We start from the raw sequence: 21638 nt of genomic DNA on the forward strand, positions 1-21638 counted from the left end.
TCGTTTGAACACACGGATATTTTTTCTAGTTACATGGTAAATACGTACAAGAAACCTTAATGTCAGTTGTGCAATTGGCCCACACATATCATATAGGGCACTGAAACCGGATTCTCCGACATAGAGGATTTCTATGTAAGAGAGACGTCCATGCCAGATCACTATCAATTCCGTATCCAACGGGAGCATCGTTTCAAAACCTTTCCTCCGTCGGCGTGTTCCTCCGGGCGCCATAGGGGGAGCCGGAAATGATGTTGCTGCCAGGGTTCACAATTCCGACGAAAATCAGTCGAATTTCACGAAATTTCAACATTTCGACACGGCTCGACATTAAGTTTCGGCTGAAATTTCGAAGGTTAAACAGTAGATTTGGTCAAAATTCAGTCCAAGTTTATCAAAAACCGATCGAAATTTATCGAAACCGTGATACCGATGGGGCTTGAAATTTAGTGATCAACTGGTAATGTAAACCCTGGCTGCTGCTTTCCCCATTGATTGGACCGATCAACAGAGGAGAGGCTGGAAATGATGCTGCCTGTTAGATGCGGAATCGATGGTGATATGGAGCGGACTTTCATTTGGCGTAGAGAGAAATCCTCTATTTCAGAGAATCCGGTTGGCACTAGACGAGATTTAGCAATAATAATGCACGCAGAGCACACTGGAGCCTGAAGCAAATACTGGCAATGATCGATCCGCATCGACAAAGCTTTACAATAATAACATGTTTTCTATATATACTAGCTAGGGCAAGCCGGCCGTATTGGGTCCCATTTTATTCATATTACAATACTCCCCCTTCCAAAATATAAGCGCCTCTAACTATAAATATATCAAGTGTTTATTCAGATTTTTATAATTAATAATATAATATATTTGGAACAGAGGAAAGTATTCATCCTCGTGGGAACGTGACATGGCAGGCACACTCTCAGGGAGCACCCGGCGAACGACAACTAGAAGGATCGAAATAGCAATGGCCATTCGGATCCACCCCAACCTGATCCGGAGCAACCCCTGCAAATGCAAGCACGATAGAGCAATATATATACTGTTATTGACCACTTCATTTGACCAAATTAATATGCAGCTAGGACAAGTACTGGAAGCCCAAAAAAAAATCAAATTAAGATAGACACCAGCTGGGTACTTACTACATTCTGCGACGGGACTGTTGATGATCATCAGAGCGGCGATAATGGCCATGAGCAGCATGATCGCAAGGACACGGCCAGATGTTGCCGAGGATGCCATTATATTGACACTACTGCTGGTCTGTTATCACCTCGATTTGAGTTAGTATATGTTGCATTTATTGTTGAATCTCCATTGGCCCTGCAAGCTGTATTTATAGCATTTACATATGCATGCAACCCCTATATGTGCGCCTCTTATCATGGTTGGACACCCAAGACTAGTCTTAATTAGAAGGGCAAGTGGTTTCATTAATCTTGACTATATGTGTGCATGCCTAACCTTGACTAGCTAGCTTTTTTCCAGCCGCCTTAGAAAAGGTATAAGGCATGTTTGAATTGCTACCCTATCTATTTGTTTTGTAGTGTCAAATCTTAGATAAGTTTTGGTACTACCAATATGTTGGTAGAGATTTCTATTGATCGGATAAGTTTTAGAATTAATCCAAACATCACACAAAGTACTATGTAGACTACCAATAATTTGGTACTGCAAGATTTAATTGGCATTAAACCAAAACAGTTTATACACGGATACACCTCTTCATGTATTTGTGAGGTAGAAACATTAACGATTCTATTTTACATTTGTCAAAATAAATTTCTTTAAAAAAATTATCTCATATAAATATATAGTATAATTATAGTGGTAAAATGTATGTAGTTATAATAATACATACATAAGTCATGTTTCTATACTCATGCTTTATAACATTGACTAGTTGGTTGATAGAAGACTGACACCAAATGTGAAGGCATGTTTCGATTTGGACGCTAGCTTGCCATTAGGCCCACTACTCACTACAATGATTATGCCCTTTATTGACGAGCCGTTTTCTTCGAGATCTAACGAAATTTCATCACAACTCTATTTTGTGATGACCTTGCCATGAAATAGCACTGTCACAGAAGCTCCATCTAGAATTACCTAATGAGACCAGTTAAAAAGGTCACAAAGTTACATTCGTCACAAATTGTTGTTACGTTCTTTTCATCGTGAAGAGACTTAGTGACATTCTAAATCGTAACCGAACAAGTGAAAACCGTTATACATCGGCTGCTCCAGTGTCGCAGTGTCGTCGCTGCTTGGACAACCCGATGACATGGATCCGATGTGGACAAAGGTGTGAAGGCATGTTTCGATTTGAGACCGCTATAGCGCCATTAGGCCCACCACTTCATGTGACATGCAAATCGTTAAGCACCATTTTCTTTATAAATAATAAGAGCTTTTTCTCCCGTCTTCGAAAAATAAAATATATATACCTCTCTTCCCTATTAGAAAGGTGGAGAAATTAGCAATTTCACTGTACATATGTCGTCAAATTTTCTCTCCAACATTTATCAATTGCAAGAATAGTATATAGATGCCCTACTTTATCAAATTTTCTCTCCAACATTTATCAAATTGCATTTGTATACAAATGCAATTAATTACTCATAAATATATAATCATTAACATAAGCTAGATAGCGGGGTTGTTATACCCAAGTGCAACAGTGTTTGAGTCCTAGCCTCAACAATTTTGGGAGTGCAAATATGTGAGTAATTAGTTAGTGGGTATACTATATACGTGCAGTAATTATTGTGTCTATGGGCTTGTTCTCAAAGGAAAAATCATTAGCAACAACCAGTAGCTAGTGTACTTGGTACCTCATTTTGGGCTACTTCGAAACACAGGATTATCAAAACACAGGAATAAGAAAGACATAAGAATAACATGTTAATTTATTGGACTTTTATATATAGGATTTAGAAATAAGAAAGTTTTAAAATTATTGTCTAATAGTCATCGGAAAAAGTAGGAATTCAAGACAAGGGATGAAGAAAACCGATTGAGATCCTCTGCAGTCAAATGTACGGTGCCTTTGTCACTAACATGTGAGCCCAGAGATATCAGACCCATATGTTAGTGACAAAGTAATGTGACTTCGACCGTATAGTATCCTGATCCGAAGAAAATATGAGATAAGACCTCATGCCTCATGCTCATTTCTAGAATGCAGTCTCTAGCATGCTTACAATCAGCAACGACAAGTAGCATATTTCTTGAATGCAGTCTCTGTCTGCTACATTAATCTTTGCATCCATTTCAAGAGGCGGGCCCAAGGGTGAGGCCATGATTTCCCCTTTCTCTTCCACAACTAATTATTTTTTAAGTAAATACATGTTTTTTTCCATCAATAATTTGAACATATATATATATATATATATATATATATATATATATATATATATATATATATATTAGTAGATGTTAGTGCAAACTTTGATTATCCTCCCTCAAAATCACGCACCAACCATTTCATGACCACATCACACGCATGTCTCTGACATATAGTTAGAGATGCAAGTGGGTCGACCCGCGAACCCACCTATAGATCAAATAACTGGATAATCCCGCGTTGTGGTCTAGTTTGTTGCAACTAAGCAAGTGGATCGACCCGTAAACCCACTTATAGGTCAAATTAGTAGGTAACTCACGAGTCAATCCGTGGGTTACCCACTAATTTTGTTTATAAAGTGGGTTCGTGGGTCGGTCCACTTGCTTACATACAACATATTTTTCGCTTTGTTGTTTCACTCCGTTGTGTTAATTTAATAAATGCATGCATGGCAACATTAAGAAACATAGTAAAAACAGACGCTCGTATATACGTGCACCTACTTGTCCTTATACACATATGCACACGTTATTCGTATAAGTACCTTGAGAGACTGGACTGATATCTTATTGTTGATTAGTATATATGTCATTTATCACTGAAATAATAATTAACTATAAATATAAATATTTATGTTAAGTTTAGGATTTAATCCCGGACAGAAAAGATTCATCACAAGTAACTTAGTCAGTAACATTTTGACGGCACAGCAGAATTAAAATGGAGTACTTGGCCAACTTGCTTTACAGAATGTTGACTTCGCTTAATGCATTTTTTTATCTAAAATTGAAAAGGAATAATTGAGATTGGTGAAAGTAATATATATGTGCAAAAGAAAAATATCAGTACGAATCTACACTAGTTGCCATAGTGCATCTTCACCGGTCACTTCTTTTTGTTTACTGAAGTTTTATTAATTAGCAAATTAGTTACTGTCAACTTTAATCCGCCGTCGTCGCTATGCGAATAATTGACAGCCATTTCAATTGTTCCCTTGAAGGACATGAATCTATATATGTGGTTGATTGTTAGAAGCAGCAGTCAACTTCAATTCATGGTTAATATACTCGTAAACAAAGACTAGCTTTCCTAGCTACTCCTAGCTAGCTACGTACTCCCTCCGTAAAAAAAAAAAAAAGATAATCTCCTTGTACAATGAATTTGAACGGAGGATTGTCCAGATTCGTTATACTATGAGGGATCCTTTTTTTTGGACGGAGGGAGTATATAACTAAACATATATAATTAGCAAGTGTTTTGTTATTATGGTGGGAGCAATATGTTTTGTTATTATGGTGGATTTTGATAATCTTGTTTGCTATAATAACTTTTGGATATTTCTATGTTTGACAAAATGTCTTTATTTTAATCTAAACCACAAACGATACATGTATAATGTTCCAAAAATAAAACAATTGAGAGAGGTGTGTTACAGCTAGCTAGATAACATATTTGTCTGACTGTAATTTGATCTCTCTATATATATAACAAACTACAACGATTATAAGTTTCATTTTCATATCAAGTTTAAAGAAAATGCACAACTCAACACATAATGCCAACCCCAATCTGAGCCTAAGTACGATTTAGTTTAAATCATATTGTTAGAGACTGAATCAAATTGGAAAGCACAGCCTGCTTTTGGTGACATTTTTTAATTTCCCAGATGGGGTCAGTCAATGGTGATTGTTGCAGCATTAATTTAATCAAAATGGAAATGCAAATTGAACTGCTACTAAGCACTTTAAGCAGCTCAAATTAACCCCATACACATTTCATATCTAGTAGATCTCCCAAGAGGGATTAACAAATCAAATATTGTATAACATCAGATATTATTAGATGAAACTCACCTAAATTATGGTGCAGATCGAAATACAATTAACTGAGCCTTTTAAAATATATGTTACTAATTGTTTTATTTTGTTTTTTCTAAGTTTGGTGATTTTGTTTAAGAATATATCTCATATAAAATAAAGATATGTTTTTCTGAGGTTGGAAAATCAGGAGAAAACGATGATTTATATTCTAACCTTATAATGTACAATAGATAGATCTGAGTACTAGCTCTCTGTATTACACACAGGGGAGAAAAACTGGATCTGATCAGTACATGTTACAGTTATTCTCTACAAGCCAATCCGGTTCTAAATAATCAATTCTACACTGCTGAAGAGGATGCTGGGAATAAAAAAAAAATCCCAAAATCCCCACTCACACCATAGAATTCTGAAACTAGCTATTTGAACATTGTAGCACAATATGTGCAGTCAATAGATGTCGAAATTAATTAAGCGAGAAAAAAAGATTATCATAGACAAAGAAAAAACATATTAGCTGGACCAAGCTAGAAAAAGGAAACAAGCAGATATATATGCACTTCAGAAACATATGCATGCATAAATATGCATCTAGCTAGATGATCCCAGCCAACAAATTAAAACTCGGTACTTGTTGTAGAGAAGATGACTGACCCATCACCATTGATTGGCTAATTCTTCCATTAATTCGATCCTGGCGATAAGAAGGCAATTAAGCTAGATTGGGCATGTACATATGCTAGGTTGGCCTTATAGTTTGTAGATCTAAGCATCTAGCAGAGAGAAGGGGTTCATATCATGCTTGCTTCTAACTAGCTAGCTAGGGTTTTAGTAAGCTCTTTTTGTGCTGCCATGAGAAGATGAAACTGCCAGATGATCTGATGCATGTCTCTAGGTTTTGTAAATCATCATCAGCTAGAGAACTACTGTGATCAGATCATGCTGGCAGCTTCATCCACTTGTGGTGCACCATACATATGAGAGAGAGAGAGAGAGAGAGAGAGAGATGTTTGGGGAGAAAATGGAGGTTAGGCAAAGATGTGATTGTGAGAGGAGTCATTAGGGCTTCTTATTGAGCTTTTGGACTTGCTAATGCACGCCTGTTTGTGTACTGCTTGTGCTGGGAGAGGTGCTGTGAAAGAATAATTCAGAGGGTGTGTGGTCCCTGAGAAGAAGAGAAGTAGAATATTGGCATGCTCACCCGCTATCATGCACGCCAAGCCTTTTCTATATATATAGCGGGCTTTTTCAAAAGCTTCTCAGGGTCTTTCGTGCATCTCTATGCATATAATTGTGTTAGTACAAAATTCGTGCAGGAGGGTACGTGTCGCTGCTTGGGTTGCACAACAGAGATAACTAAAGAAAAATTACTTCCCACTTCATATGTGTATGAATATGAAGTACAACTATATAAAAGTCAATTTACCGTTGTCGCTGTATATATTTTTTTAGCAACAACTAAAACTTGAGAAGGAGCTAATAAATTCTCAAAACCATGCATGAAACCTTAAACACTACATTATATTTTTAATATACTAATATTCAATGGTTTATAGTGCATCAATTAGTGGTTTACACTGAAAAACCACATTCATATATGTTTTTTTAAGGCATCTATGATGCATTTGATCCCAGCAAAATTACTAACGCTCTAAATTCAGGTGTGCATATCAATATTATTCCTATAGTGCAATGACAAGGTAGGGGACCATGCTCCTACAGCACTGTTGTTCTAATGCAACCACACGCTAGTCGCTAGTGCACGCTCATCATCAAAGGGAACAAAAGGCTTAACCCCTGAATTAACATAAGCCAACAAGATCATGTGATCTCCCTATCTTTGCAAGACAAGATATGTGACATTAGTATTTCTTAACTTCCTGTGTCTCTCACTTTTTGAGTCAGGATCCAAGAACCAACCACCTTTTTATTTCTTCTGTTCATTCACATCAACTAGGGAGGATGAGGAGTCAAAAATCAGTTATGTACGTACATTGGTTCATGTACATATGCAAAATAGAATATGCCTCCATAGGCTTGTGTCTCACATGGAGACTGAAAAAAGGGCTAAATTAATTAAACTAGCTCACTTAAATATTGTAAGTGGGCTCATGTTATACCAATTAATCCTTATCAGTGTCCAATTCTAAATATATATAACTTAATTCAATTTCTTTTTATGTTATTGGTAAAATATATTCCCTTTTGGTAAAAAAATATTTGACATTGGGAAAATTGATCATCAAGTTAATTTAATTGGAGGGAGTATGTAGTTATCTCTACTACTATAGAAGCAGAGTCGTCCCCTTTCTATCCCCTCCTCCCACAGCGTGCAGCACCTCCGTATGTTTCGTGTGTGTAACCACCTAACCCAATATGCTTTATCCTCTACTTCAAAAAATATATATATATGCTTTATCCTTGTTCATCCTCTTGGACCATTCTTAATTATATGGGCCTAGTTCATTACAACATAAGGGAATGTTACTAGTAATTAAAAAAAATCTAGATTAATAAAAGGCTATGTTAGAAAAAAGAATTTAAATACAGCCTTTTTATATTTGGGTGCTCCTGCCTTTACCAAATCAAATATTTGAAGGCCATATAACTGTAGTGCCATTTGTATTTTAAAAGAAAAGGCTGGACTGCTATTATAACCCATTGTGCTCTTCCTTGTCTAATGTAACTCCCTAATCTCCTTGGACCGTCTTTTATATGGCGGGAATAAGTATATTTTTCATCTTCCATCTCTTTGGACGGTACCTTATATACCTTTGCGATGCAGCGGCAACCAGATTGGCATGGCAAGTGCTTGACAACGACTATGACGAGGCAAAACCCAACCAGCCTTCCTCCTTAACCTCCGTCCTCTCCTACCCATAGCCACAGACAGCCGTGATCTCATCTTCTCTAGCCACCCACCGCCACCACCTCCCTCCCGCGGATGAGCTCACCAATTGTGCCCTTCTCCTCCGCCGACGAGTTCCTAGGGAAGAGAGGGATAAGGTGAGAGATAGGGAAGAGATGCATAGGTATGAGAGGTGGAAGCCCACTTACACATGGGCCCTACATATCAGCGAAATCAGTCATCCATGCTGTCGTGGGACTTAATTCAACTCGATTTTATACGTTAGAGATCAAAACTTCTGATATTGCGGTTTAGAGATAATATAGTCGACCGAAAGTTGAGGGAGGTAAAATGACTCATTCCTTCCTGCGATTCCTTGTTATATTCAGGCCCAACTTCTGCCACCTGTGCGGGCCATTGACCAGTTTCTCTCATTGTGTCCCTAAAAAAATGTTTTCTTTACTGTCTCAAAAAAAAAAAAGCTCTCTTTGTTCTTCGTCAGAGAGAGTCCACGGGTTGACAGTTCCACTCCTGCTCTCTTGGAGGCTTGGAGATCAATCGATGGAGCACGTCCAGATCCCGAGAGTGAAGCTGGGAACCCAGGGCCTCGAGGTAAGCAAACCACCTGCAAGCTAGCTCTGCCTCCGAATCCCTTCTGGATGCGTCACAAATCTTTTTATTTCGGCTGTTTTTTTGGGGGGGAAAGGCGCGTTTTATCTTTGGAGAGGAATTGGGCAAAAAGAAGCGATTTCGTTTCCAGATTTCTGGGTTTTTTTTTTTTGGATGCGATTCGTGGGTTTTCTTGATGCTAATGGGGGCGGGCTCGATCGATCGATCCCCGATGTAGGTGTCCAAGCTCGGGTTCGGGTGCATGGGCCTCACCGGCGTCTACAATGCGCCGGTCGCCGAGGAAGACGGCGTCGCCGTCGTCAGGCGAGCGTTCGAGGCCGGCGTCACCTTCTTCGACACCTCCAATGCCTACGGCCCGCACACCAACGAAGTCCTTCTGGGGAAGGTAATAAAATTACTTTATTTACTCCCTCCGTTTACATATTTGACTATTCATCTTATTAAAAAAATTAAGTAATTATTAATTATTTTTCTATTATTTGATTTATTGTTAAATATACTTTTATGTATACATATAGTTTTACATATTTCACAAAAGTTTTTTAATAAGACGAATGGTCAGAGATGTGCTAAAAAGTCAACGGTGTCAAATATTTAGAAACGGAGGGAGTATTTTTTATCTGACTGCGATGTTGAGTCTAGTGTGGAATTTGTGGCCGGTGGAGTTGGAGGGGATCATTGTGTTGGCATACTATTTGTGGATGATTATAAATGTGGATTTGATCGACAAGAATATTTATAGGCCTCATGATTCAGATTCTCATTCTTAGGAGTTAGGAGATTTTTGTGATGTTATAGTATGATTAGGATGGTATGCTTCTATTTTTATCTAAAGAACTTGTTTTGGGCAGTTCCAGTGTTGGGACTTATAATGATATCATTCTGCAGTTTCTTGTCCATGGTTTGCATTACATGCATTAGATTATGTGGAATTCTCATTATTTGTCACCATACATGTGGACCTAGATGAAATGGTATAATATGTTATTTAGCTGTTCTACAAAAAGTCATCTAAATGTTGTCTTTCTCTTTTTGTTTTGCGATGGTGTATTATCTTTCTTGATACAAGAGAATGTACCACATTTGCTTTATTAACCTATTACCCTATCGACTTGTCTATAAAAAATGATAGAATTTAGTTGCAGTTCGTACTTAGAATCAGGATTTTCTGCGCAAAATTACTTGGTACCTCTGTTTTAACAGTGCATGCATACTGCAGAAAGAGAACAGACAAGTGTGGAACGCGCCTACATAGGTTATTTTAATTGACGCGTGATCCTAGCTTTAGTGCAGATAAAGCCCAGAAAGTAGTACTGATTACCATTATGCCTTATTGACTAGTTAGTGATGTTTTGATTACCAATTTCTGAGATGGTCATCAGTGAGCCCCATACTTTGTGTGAGCAGCAGTCCATCGTAACAAGCCAGTCACTCAATAACCATACAGTTTATTTATATAGGTTTCAGTAATAGTGAAGGAAACTCCCTGGTCCCAAATCACCAATCTTATTCCTCCTTGATATGTGAGTTGAAGCTTTTTTTCTCAGTAACTGGCGAATAACACGGATATATTGTTGACCAGGCACTGAAGCAACTACCTCGTGAGAAGGTACAAGTGGCCACCAAGTTCGGCATTGCAGGATTTGATGCCAATGGCATGCTTGTGAAGGGCACTCCGGATTATGTGCGTGCATGCTGTGAAGCAAGCCTTGAGCGCCTTGCTGTTGACTACATTGATCTGTACTATCAGCATCGCATTGACCAGTCAGTACCCATAGAGGAAACTGTGTGTATGAGAACATTTCTTTTACAGACCTTGTGCTTTACCTTGAATCCCTTAAACTTTGACTGACTTCATCAGTGGGAAAATGTAGATGGGAGAACTAAAGAAGTTGGTGGAAGAAGGTAAAGTTAAATTTGTTGGCTTATCTGAGGCCAGTGCTGATACCATTAGACGAGCACATGCAGTTTACCCAATCACCGCAGTGCAGATGGAGTGGTCTCTATGGACCAGGGATATAGAGGAAGAAATAATCCCGCTGTGCAGGTTCATGTACTTTCAATTTCATATACTTGTTACAGCATTTTTACTCTACTTTAGTTGCAGGAAATACAAGTACTTGCATGTTTCTGAAAGTAGTACAGCACTTACAAGTTATAACTGGAACCTTTGATTATGCCATTCGATCTTAAGGAATGCTTGTGTGTTTGTGACATTTTTAATATTGTTTTGTGCAAACAACGCATTATAGGGTGATTGTTTCTGCTGGGAAGTTATTAGATATGTTCAGATAGAGCTCTTTCTTCCGTTATATTGTTAGCTCCTATTCAAGCTTGTGCATCATTTACTCCTTGTTCATTGAACCTCCACATCGCTTCACCGTGCCACTCATTCGAAGCATTACTTGTGTTCAGGGAGCTTGGCATTGGAATTGTTCCATATAGCCCAATTGGCCGTGGCTTCTTTGCTGGCAGGGCTGCTGTACAGAGCATACCATCTGAGAGTTGGCTGGTAAAATTAAATTCACACTACTATAGTCTTCTTCTACACAGGGAAGTTTGGGTATAGTCTTCTATTCTGCAGTTGAGTACATCCTATAACTTAGTATCTCCTTTGCTACTTCACAGACTAGACATCCAAGGTACAATGGGGAAAACTTGGAGAAGAATAAAGTTTTCTACACACGAATTGAAGAGCTTGCCACCAAGTATGGCTGCTCCCCTGCTCAACTTGCTCTCTCCTGGGTTCTTCATCAAGGGGATGATGTTGTTCCAATCCCTGGTAATGTGTTAAACATATTTAGTACGCTGTCAGTGTCAGAAGTATTTTCCTGTCTTGGATACTCCATACTGTCAGGCTTAACATGGTCTTTTACCTGTTCTAGAACATGGTTTCGTACATAAAATCACCTCTGGAAACTAGCTTCAGTTCTAGGACTCAATATTTCTTTTTTTCTTGAATTTGCAAGAGAGTTGTGTATCATTTCATTAAGTACTCCCTCCGTCCCATAATATAAGGGATTTTAGGTGGATGTGACACATCCTAATACAATAAATTTGGACAGACCGTATGTCCAGATTCATTGTACTAGGATATGTCACATCCACCCAAAATCCCTTATATTATGGGACGGAGGGAGTAGTACTCAATATTTCAATCAAATCAAATATTTATAGCAAATTAACCACATTGAGAAACATGTTTTTGACTTGGGAGATTTTGCTGGAAAGATTGTGTACCATACTTGGGCAGTTTTTTGCCGTAACCTGTGTGGTGGTGTGGCTTTACATACCAAATCAAATGATCTCGTGTGGGGAAGACCTACCTATATACAGGATGATCATTTCCTACTGATTTCATTCAAAAAGAGAATATCTTGGCGTATATTTAGGACTTCCCTTAATTCAGTGTAATTCTTTTTCTTTTGTTCCGTGTCTTGCTTCCTGAATGGACTACCATGGGAGGCAGAGCTTTACTTCAAATTTTCCCTACTTCATATGAAATGACAAGCAAAGCTAGTATGCTCTGTAAAAATTAATGAAATTAGAGTTAGACTACTGTATAGGAGATGCTTCAATCTAGCTCCTAATTAAGCTAGAACTGCATTCTAGAAAAAAGGACAGAATCATATAGTGGGGTGAAGAGATGCATATGAAGCTTGTGTTATCATGTCTAGCAGTTAGGAAATGAAGATTAGTTTGTCTTTTATTCTATTTGTTGAACAGGCTAGGTTATTGCACCACCTGAATATGCAACAGAGTAAATTGCTCTGTTTCTGTTCAGCTGCTCCCTTTTTTTCTTTTAGAAATTAGAAGAGCTGAAGAATTTTAATGGTAATATTGAAATTTTAGAAGCATGGTTCATGTGCTAAAAGAGTGAGTTAGCATGAGAAACGTCTTACACACCTAGCTAGTTAGGCATGCCTGTTGGCTTTCGAAATTGCGGTTTTACCTGATATGTGCTTTATGTGTAGGGTGTGAGAGTGAATTTGAATAATCTCCTGCTCAATGCCGCAATTAGTTTAACCATCTTGACCTCCAAATTGCAATTAGGTGTTATTGTGTTCTTTCATACATCAAAATATTAAAAGCGGAGTCGTCTGTCTGCCCCCCCCCCCCTCCCCTCTCTTCCCCCCATGTCATGCGCAGCATGCTCCTTCTGAAATAAACTAGAAACAACCGACTAGAAAAAAAATCAAGGGGTTGGTTAAAAAAGGTTGGATCACATGGTTTCTACTTGATCCCCATAGCCAACACATTCCTAATTGCATGGGCCCATAAAATGGCGAATAGCCCATACTACCCCAACCCGTTGTGAAGCACAAGCACCTTACCACTTTACTAGTATATCAAAACATATCTAGATTTCTCGCCTCTTCCCTGTCATTTTATTTCAAAAGGAATTTCCGCTATTGGAATTACTATCATTTTCACTGGTTCAAGCTTGGCATCTGTTTTCCACTTCAGGAAGTACTGTGACCTGAGGATCAGATTCGCTGAAAGCATCCCTTTATTTAGAATATGTTCTTGTTATCAACTGATGTGATTCCCTTATAAGATTATATTCATGTTGTTAAAATAGCATGACAAAAAATACTCCATAGCTGATACAGTGAGCAATCTAGTTAAATATGATGTCTTCTTAGTGTTAATTCATGTGTTCTTTATGTAGGAATTATATTCTAGTGTTGTTCATACATATATAAGGTGCATTCCATCTAAGAAACTGCTCTTTGAATTTAGGCACAACAAAAGTGAAGAACCTTGATGATAACATTGGTGCTGTAAAGGTAAAGCTGAGCAAGGAAGACCTGAAAGAAATCTCAGCTGCTGTCCCTGCTGGCGAGGTGGCTGGGTCCAGACTTATTGGAGTACTGGAGCCTTATTCTTGGAGGGTTGCAAACACTCCACCTCCAAAATCATTGTAAATATTCAGATGCAAATTAAAATATACTCTAGCTATGCTATGTTTTATTTCTTTCTAGCCCCATTGGATACTTATTCAAGGCTTAATTTGAACAAACTATGTTTGTCCATGCCCAAGAAAAGATTGTGTATTTTGGGCAACAGATGTTATTGTGTTGTACTGCTGTGTGCAATGTAGTGATTGCTTTACATTATCAAAAAAATATATGTCATATTGATGTTAAACTCATTTCTGTGCACTTAACTTTTATGTCACTGCATGAGTGAAGTACTAAAATCATCTCTCTTCCATCATATATTGAAAATGATACTACTATGAGTGGCAGAGGTTACAACATCTGCATAAAGCTTTGTAGTGGTTGAAATTTCTCTTTTTGCTAGCTAGAGCAATAAGTGTTGTGTCACTTAAATCACAATCAATTTTACAGATTCTGGCGGTTCCATTTAGTTCTTTTGATTTTATCACAACTGATTTAAAGTTGTTGCTACTTGCTGATAACTGAGAAGCCCATGAAAACATGGGATGTTCAGCCTTACTAGTCTAGTCCTGCCACAAAATTTTACTGCCTTTTCACTGCCAAAGTGCTAAATTTTACTCCTCATCAGCTTTTAACTTTAACCTTGCAGTACTCCCTCTTGCTGCAGGTCCAGAACATGTGCTACTCCTAGTATCATGGGATTTGAAGGTAATTTCTCCCAGTTTGCTACATCTTAGTATGTCCAGGTTTGTAAAGTATAATACATATCTTCGACAACATTTTGTAGTGCAGATTCTCATATGAATTATGCTGAACTTTGCAGGTGCAGCAGCAAGCAAACAAGAGACGACAATTAGAGTTGCCTAAGTAGGGCTGCACCGGTGGCCATGGTGTCCCTTTCAGGAGGAACCAAGGGAGCAGCTAGCTGACCAATTCTTTTTGAATGGATCTCGAGGCATTGTTCTCGGCTTGCGCTGCCCATGCATCACGCACCTCGAGCATCGGGGAATGCGCGTCGGCCGCGGGACGATGGCGATGATGGTGAGTGCAAGGCCAGGGATGCCCACCAAGAACATATGTGCCCTCCACAGGTGGAACCTTTGGTTCTTTTCTTGGACCACCACCACTCCCAAATTCTGCTGCTGCAATGCAATGCAATGCCTGGACCAAAAACCTTGATGCAATTGAAAGCAATGCAGGTATGCATTACATCATGCAGCATATATAAGTGTGGACTGTATATGACTATGTGCATGCATGATTATTCGATGATTGATTGGTTGCTAATGCTCATAGTACTGTTCTGAATCCTGATCCAGCTACTGCAAATCTGCAATGTCTCTGCAGCAAGGTACGGTGTACATCTTCCTGAGCATGGTACAGCACTCTGAAAACTTTGCATCTGCCCATACATTTCCAAGAAAGCTACCTGTACGTGGATCATCTCATCATTTGTCACTCCATTCTAGCTTGCCAGGGGCAAATATTTCTTGGACTGAGCACAGAAATGATATCTCCATATACATAAACTAATTTTATTTGCTTGCATGATGCATTATTGTACTAACACTACAGCTAGTGGTTCAATTACTATTTGTATGCAGAAACGGATACTTGCTTCCTTCCTAACTAGCTGATCAGAATCAGCAACACAAAGCAAACTGTCAGGAAGTAAAAGAGGGTTATGCTTTTTGTTAATGCCTGGATTGCAAAAGGCAAAGAGAGGGGAATAAAGAAGAGAAAGCAAAGGAGAGGAAAAGCCAAGAGCAGAGAGGAGCAGTGATCTTTTTGGAGGAGGCCAGGGGAGGCAATTGGTATGCTCAGTGTACTAATTCCCTGCATATCTCACATGCACATAGCTTTTCTTCAAAAGCCTGGGTTAAGTATATGCAAAAACCTGCTGTGCATGCGTTGGGATATAATCCCTAGGTTTATTCCATATGTACACACCCATGCAAACTTTATATCCTTTATCCACATCTCATCAAGAATATTCTAGCATTAGGCTTTTGATCTTTTGCATGCCTACTGCCCCTTCTTTTTCAAAAGCATTTGGATCCGTTCAAAATGGTAGTTGTATGTAGCATGTATATATATGCATCAAGTCTTTACATTATTGTAGTATCACAATGTTATTAATATGTGCTGCATTGATCAAACAGTGATTTTCGGTCTTAAGGAGTTACACGATTTTTAGCGTAATAGTTGGGATACTGTACCTTCTTTTTTTCAGTCAAACATTTTATATCTTTAACTATTTATATAGATGTTAATAAATTTAGACACATATATATGTCTAATTCATTAACATATATATGAATGTGGACAATGCTAAAAAGTCTTATAATATGAAACGGATGAAGTATTTTCTACAATTTCATATAGTTCAACACCATAAGATTTATGTTATTAGATTCACCATGAGGAATACTTTCATAATATATAATTCATATGTTGTTAAACTACACCAAAATATAAAAAATCATGGTCAAATATATAAATGTTTAACTTAATTAGTACAAAGCTAGAACAATAAGAAATCGAGGGATTACTAGAAAAATATGATGCCTCTCGATCGGTACCTCTTCTCAAGTATCATAAAATTTCTCTCGATCAAATCCTAGCTTTATTTTGGTTTATTTGATATTTTTATTAATTAACCAATGTAACTAACCATATGTATGTTCATAGGTACGCTGATGGCGACTTGACATTTTTATACTAATGATGAACTTACTAATTAATGATTAGGAGTCAAAAAGGGTAGAGGAGCTAGGAGATGGGTGTGGGGGCACATGAGCATGATGCGTGTCAACGCACGGCAATAAAGAAGTTTGCACACATTTTTCACAAGTCCTTTTCATTCTTCTCTTCTCTATCTTTAATTCTCAAACTATGTGCTAGCTGATCAATTCCTCTACCTAGGGATTGCACATGTATATCTCTCGCCATGGATGGTCCCTGCCGAGAGCTCTAAGTCCTATGTACTATCCATATATACATGCATTCATGCATCATATGCACATGTGCACTGCTCATCATTCATGCATGCAATATGCAAATCCATGCATGTAAATTTGCTAAACAATCAGTAGTATAACTTTTGCATGCAGTGCATGCATGAAAGTGTTTTCATGCATAGAGTAGTAGTTGAGAATTAAAACACTGGTCATTGAGTTGCTGCCTACTGGAGTACTACATCTAGTTTACACAAAAAAAAAAAAAAACTGTGACAAGAAACAGCTGATCTCTGCAGGTGTCAATGTGCCATCACCATCTCAACAAATGCACAAAAAACAATTAACATAAATTTGATCGGTTCATCCATTGCATGGATGAAGCTTCTTGGCATCCAGAGTCGCAAAAGTTAGAATAACACCTAAGTGAAATTAAGACGAAATTTTAAAAATCAAGATCAAGAAATCAACAACATGGAGGATCGATGACACATGCGATCGATGTGGCATTGGCACTAGTTTCGATTTTCTGCTTTTTAAGAGTTTGGTAATTTGCATTATGGCTTGATCTTCATGGCTAGCTTAGAAGTTGTGGCTCCACGTCTCGTTCACCGGCGGCAGCCGGCCGAGGTACTGCCTGCTGCCGGTGGTGAAGTCGGTGGCGCAGCAGGCGGCGGTGGTGGCGGCGGCGAAGTTGCAACCCTGGCAGGCGGCGGCGGTGGTGGACAGATCAGCCGGCAGCTCATCAAGCTCGAGCTCGTCGACCTCGCCGGCGTCGTGATCGACGCCGAGGAAGTCCCTGGTGAGCCGGCGCCGTCCGACGTCGCCGGCGTGCATGGTCACGGAGCCTTCCGAGGTAAGCCCGAAGCTGACACTGTCACCACCTGCAGCCACCATGACATCGCCGGCGATCGAGCTATTGTCGTCGTTGCAGCTGCTGCCGGTGATGACGCCGCCGCCGCCGCCGAATGCGAGGTGATCGAAGTAGGCCGGCGGCGAGGAGGGTGGCTGCTGGAACTGAGGAAGAAGCAGCTGGTGGTGAGCTGCTTGGTGTTGTTGCAGGAACAGGAGCTGATTAGGGTTAGGGTTTTCAGCAGGAGTGGTGGAGAATGGCAGGAACAGTGGTGGTGAGCTGCTGCTGCTGGTGATCAGAAGATTATTGCTATTGCTAATGCTGTTAATGTTGTTGTTGTTGTTGTTGCTGCTGATGTTGCTGTTGTTGCAGGTGGTAGTAGTGATGCTGCTGCTGTTGTTTGCAGCAGCAAGAAGCCTTGCACTCTCTTCAGCTAGGGCATCGCAGAAGGCCCTGTGTGTCAGCAGGCTGTCCTTCCTGCAGGCATGAACAATTAATTGGAATTATTGTATTTTTGTCAACTGTTAATTTAATTAAGGACGACTGTGGATTGATCAGATGAAAGAGTTTTTTAGTGATTATTTATGTTTGATTTCCCAAATTTTGTAGGGTAACAGTAGTGATGATGTGCACATGATCAGTGATGAACGCATGCATGCATGTAAAGTTGCATTTAACTTTGGTGAAGAAAGGTCTCCTTGCCGTATGATTAGCTTAGTTTCTTTTCCAAGGTTTGTGCGCGTGTGTGATCATTGGATGTTCAGGTTCATGGATTTACATGCTAGTTAGAGCTACAAGCAGGGTAAATGTTAGAGATTTTTAGTGTCTGTTTAATTAATTAACTTCTTGAGATCAATATTTTTGGTAGTGTTGCATAGATAATTAATTACATGTGTAAACTTAGTGTACATAATTATTGTGTATCTTGGGGTCCCCCAGCTGCTAGCTATAGCTAACTATAAGCCAATATATATCTATATCTGCTCCTTGAAACTGCCTCCTTAAATTTCAATTGCTAATGCAGGAACTGTGGCAAGAAAAGGGAGCAAGAAAGCGATCCTACTGCAGCAGCAGATTATCTATAAATGAAGTGTTTCCATCAATGCCTCCTGCAAATGCAGATATGATGATGAAGATGGCTTTCAAATTCTGATGGAGATCTCATGGCCACATGCATGCCCAACCATTGAAAAAGGCCCCGGACTAGCTAGCTAGCTGCATGCAGGATTTGCAGGTTTTCAAAAACATATTTGAAATATAAAACTTTCGAGTATGATTATATATATATATATATATATATATATATATATATATATATATATATGTGTGTGTGTGTGTGTGTGTGTGTGTGTGTGTGTGTGTGTGTGTGTGTGTGTGTGTGTGTGTGTGTGTGTGTGTGTGTGTGACGTACATGATAAGCACCATGTATGCATTAGAGATTAATAACAAGCACATATTGAAACCTTCAAAAAGCCCGTTTGCAAATGCAGAATTTTCAGATGAAATTCACATAAAACACCAGATCCAGTGAGAGTATATGCTTGAACTAATGGTATGCGTATAACTTCGGACTAAAAGTTCAGAAAGCCTGGGCTAGCTAGGAAACAAGAGCAAGAACAGGAAGAACACTAGCTTCGAAATTGGAAGATATATATCAAGGTATTATACTGCCAAAATACTCAAAACCTCTCGAAGTAGTGATGAATTAACAGTTGGTAGTTGATCAGTGTTCATCCATGTTTTTTTTTCAGAGATGTTCTTTTTTAATGCAATAGCATATGCAAAGAAGTTTAATTAAGAGCTACTCGCTCTTCTCTAATATAAGAGATTTTGATATTTTATTTGTAGTTTTGACCACTCGTCTTATAAGTTGTGCTTAAAGTACTTTGGATAATAAAGTAAGTCACAAATAAAATAAATAATAATTCTATAAGACGAATAGTTAAACAGTGTAAATAAAATATCAAAATCCGTTGTATTAGAGCACGGAGGGAGTAGTAATAAATAGTAATCAAAGGTGTGTGTTTAACGGCGAGCGTGGGGGTGGCCGGACCTGGAGAAGAGGATGCCGCAGTCGCAGCGGTACTCGCGGGTGCCGCAGTTCTTGACGTGCGCCTTCCAGTCGGAGTGCACGGCGTACCTCTTCCCGCACCGCTCGCACCGCCACCGCTTCTCCCCGTGCTTCCGCGAGAAGTGCTTCTTGATCCCGGTCAGGTCGCCCAGCGCCCGAGCCGGGTCGTGGTGCACGCACGTCGGCTCCGGGCACACGTACACCCTCTTCCTCGGCGCCGGCGCCGCTGTCGTCACGGCGGAGACAGCGGCGGCGCGGTGGCGGAGCTTCCAGGGGAGGTTGTGGCCGCGGCGGTGGAGCTGCAGGTTCTGGTCGCGCTGGAACCCCTTGTTGCAGACCTCGCAGACGAAGCGGTTCGTCGCCACCAGCGCCCGCGGCGACAGCGCGATCACCTCCGCCTCCGGGTCTTATCGATCCAACACCATGGCGAGACAGCAGAATTGAGATGAGATCGATCAAGCAAGAAGAAGAAGAAGAGCTAGGCAGTTTCTCGCTCACCTGGGTTGCCGGGGAGGCTCCTCTTCTTCTTGGCTCTCGGCTCCTGCGCCGCCGCCATCGCCGCCGGCCGCACCATCACCGGAGCAGCAGGCAGCAGCATCGTCGCCGCCGCCGCCGCCGGTGGCAGAAACAAATTGCTGAGCACGACATGGGCGGCGCCATGGCTACCCACCACCATACGATCTCCTCCTCCTCCATGGGAGTTGGACCCAGTGGCCTCCTGATCAGACGAGAGATCAGACAGCAACATGGCTAGCTAAAACTCTACGTGTGGTCTCGAGGCTACAGTGGGTGGATGAGAAGAAGTGGGAGGAGAAGGGTGGGAGGCAAGATCAGATCGCGGGAAAAGGCGTCAGGGCGCCTCGCCTTCTGCAGGTTGCAGTTGCTGCAGCTGCAGCTTGCAGATGAGCCAGAATAAGAAGGCGAGGCGAGGTGAGATGAGCTGAGCTGAGCTCGATGGATGATGCAATCATATCGCGCTCGCTCGATCTGGGCCAGGAAGAAAGCTAGCTACGCCATGCAGCCGTGCCCTCTTCTTTCTTTCTTTTTTTCTTCTCTCTCTCTCTCTCTCCCTCCCTCCCTCCCTCCCCTTTAGTTTCATCTCGCCTTTTAATTCTCTCTCACTTGCAGCACATCACGCATGCATATCGATGGATCAGGCATTGATCAGTTCCATCATACTTATTAGCTTACTGCTGCTTAGTAATAAATATGACTGTGATTGTACGGTTTTTATGTCCAACGTTTGACCGTCCGTCTTACTTGAAAAACTTATAAAAAAATAAATCACGCATAAAGTATTATTCATGTTTTGTCATCTAATAACAATAAAAATATTAATCATAAAAAATTTCAAATAAGACGGAGAATCAAACATTGGATAAAAAATCCATAATTATACTTAAAATAGGACGGAGGGAGTAGTGTTTTTTTTCTTTCGTTACAATTTGTAAAAGGAGGATTTGATGTTGCATGTTTGTAGAGTAATATATATTTCATATTAATCTATCTTGTCATTTTTTTTAAGAATAAATAATAACTATAAGCAATATGTAAGAAACGAGAGGGGACATCTTCTCTGAGAAAAAAATTATATTTCCCAAATTTTCACTGTGCTTATGGGAAATTAGGCCTTGATCATCACTTAGCTGGATTGGATATATACATGTAAAAAAAACATGTGGTGACAACTGGCAGGACACTGCAATATGTACTCCATGCATGACTGACTGCACCATCAACTTTGGTTTATGTTTCCTTGTCATATTCACAATGAGTAATGTTATCTAGAGTGCTAGCTAGATGTCACTCATTAGTTATACCAGCTTGTCTCATATTTAGAGGATTAGAGCAAGTAAAAAATATATATCTGCAGTGCTAGCTAGCTAGTTGCATTTTTGTCAGACTGCTAAAAGAGAGTTGCTAATTAATGTGATATGCTCAGTTAGTGCCGGTCTGTTGTTTTGGCCGGCTAGTTAATTAGCTTAAGCATTGCCCAATATACTCGAGCTAATTTCATCCCTAAACTTCTCTCAACATATGTGTTCTTTAGGCACTGGTTTTCTCGCTTTCCTTTCTGATCTTATCTTCAAAGGTGAGAAAAGTGAGATATATGCATATGCTATGTACAGATAAAAGAAATTAACTAAGATCATTATGATCTGAATATATGGTTTTCTTTCTTTTTTAACTTTGCGCT

General features: G+C 39.7%; 2 protein-coding genes and 1 long non-coding RNA gene across 3 annotated transcripts; 1 reads left to right on the plus strand and 2 right to left on the minus strand.

Moving 5' to 3' along the window:
- Positions 1-710: 710 nt before the first annotated feature.
- Positions 711-1568, minus strand: LOC127753051 (uncharacterized). Its single transcript, XR_008012461.1, has 2 exons — positions 1155-1568; positions 711-1017 (listed from the first exon to the last, which is right to left on the minus strand). It is a non-coding gene; the product is annotated as an uncharacterized LOC127753051 (long non-coding RNA).
- Positions 1569-8475: 6907 nt separating this feature from the next.
- On the plus strand, positions 8476-13811 carry LOC127753537 (perakine reductase-like). Its single transcript, XM_052279021.1, has 7 exons — positions 8476-8638; positions 8874-9041; positions 10239-10442; positions 10531-10703; positions 11072-11168; positions 11285-11438; positions 13400-13811. Exons 1-7 carry the CDS (start codon positions 8477-8479, stop codon positions 13582-13584), a joined length of 1143 nt encoding a protein of 380 aa, XP_052134981.1. The 5' UTR covers position 8476; the 3' UTR covers positions 13585-13811.
- A 2732-nt stretch (positions 13812-16543) lies between these two features.
- Positions 16544-20496, minus strand: LOC127753536 (protein EARLY HEADING DATE 2). The gene is made up of 3 exons (XM_052279020.1): positions 19940-20496; positions 19424-19847; positions 16544-17847 (listed from the first exon to the last, which is right to left on the minus strand). The coding sequence occupies exons 1-3, from the start codon at positions 20187-20189 to the stop codon at positions 17100-17102; spliced, it is 1422 nt and encodes a 473-aa protein (XP_052134980.1). The 5' UTR covers positions 20190-20496; the 3' UTR covers positions 16544-17099.
- Between the last annotated feature and the right edge of the window lie 1142 nt (positions 20497-21638).

This window comes from Oryza glaberrima, chromosome 10, assembly GCF_000147395.1.
Source record: "Oryza glaberrima chromosome 10, OglaRS2, whole genome shotgun sequence".
NCBI classification, from domain to species: domain Eukaryota; kingdom Viridiplantae; phylum Streptophyta; class Magnoliopsida; order Poales; family Poaceae; genus Oryza; species Oryza glaberrima.

Excerpts from the sequence above, each read along its gene's own strand:
- LOC127753536 (XM_052279020.1), bottom strand. The coding sequence starts at position 20,189 with ATGTTGCTGTCTGATCTCTCGTCTGATCAGGAGGCCACTGGGTCCAAC. Across the intron at positions 19,848-19,939 it reads GAGCCTCCCCGGCAACCCAG|ACCCGGAGGCGGAGGTGATC; the intron begins GTGAGCGAGAAA and ends TGGATCGATAAG. Across the intron at positions 17,848-19,423 it reads TGCGGCATCCTCTTCTCCAG|GAAGGACAGCCTGCTGACAC; the intron begins GTCCGGCCACCC and ends TCATGCCTGCAG.
- LOC127753537 (XM_052279021.1), top strand. The coding sequence starts at position 8,477 with ATGTTTTCTTTACTGTCTCAAAAAAAAAAAAGCTCTCTTTGTTCTTCG. Across the intron at positions 10,704-11,071 it reads GAAATAATCCCGCTGTGCAG|GGAGCTTGGCATTGGAATTG; the intron begins GTTCATGTACTT and ends ACTTGTGTTCAG. Across the intron at positions 11,169-11,284 it reads TACCATCTGAGAGTTGGCTG|ACTAGACATCCAAGGTACAA; the intron begins GTAAAATTAAAT and ends GCTACTTCACAG.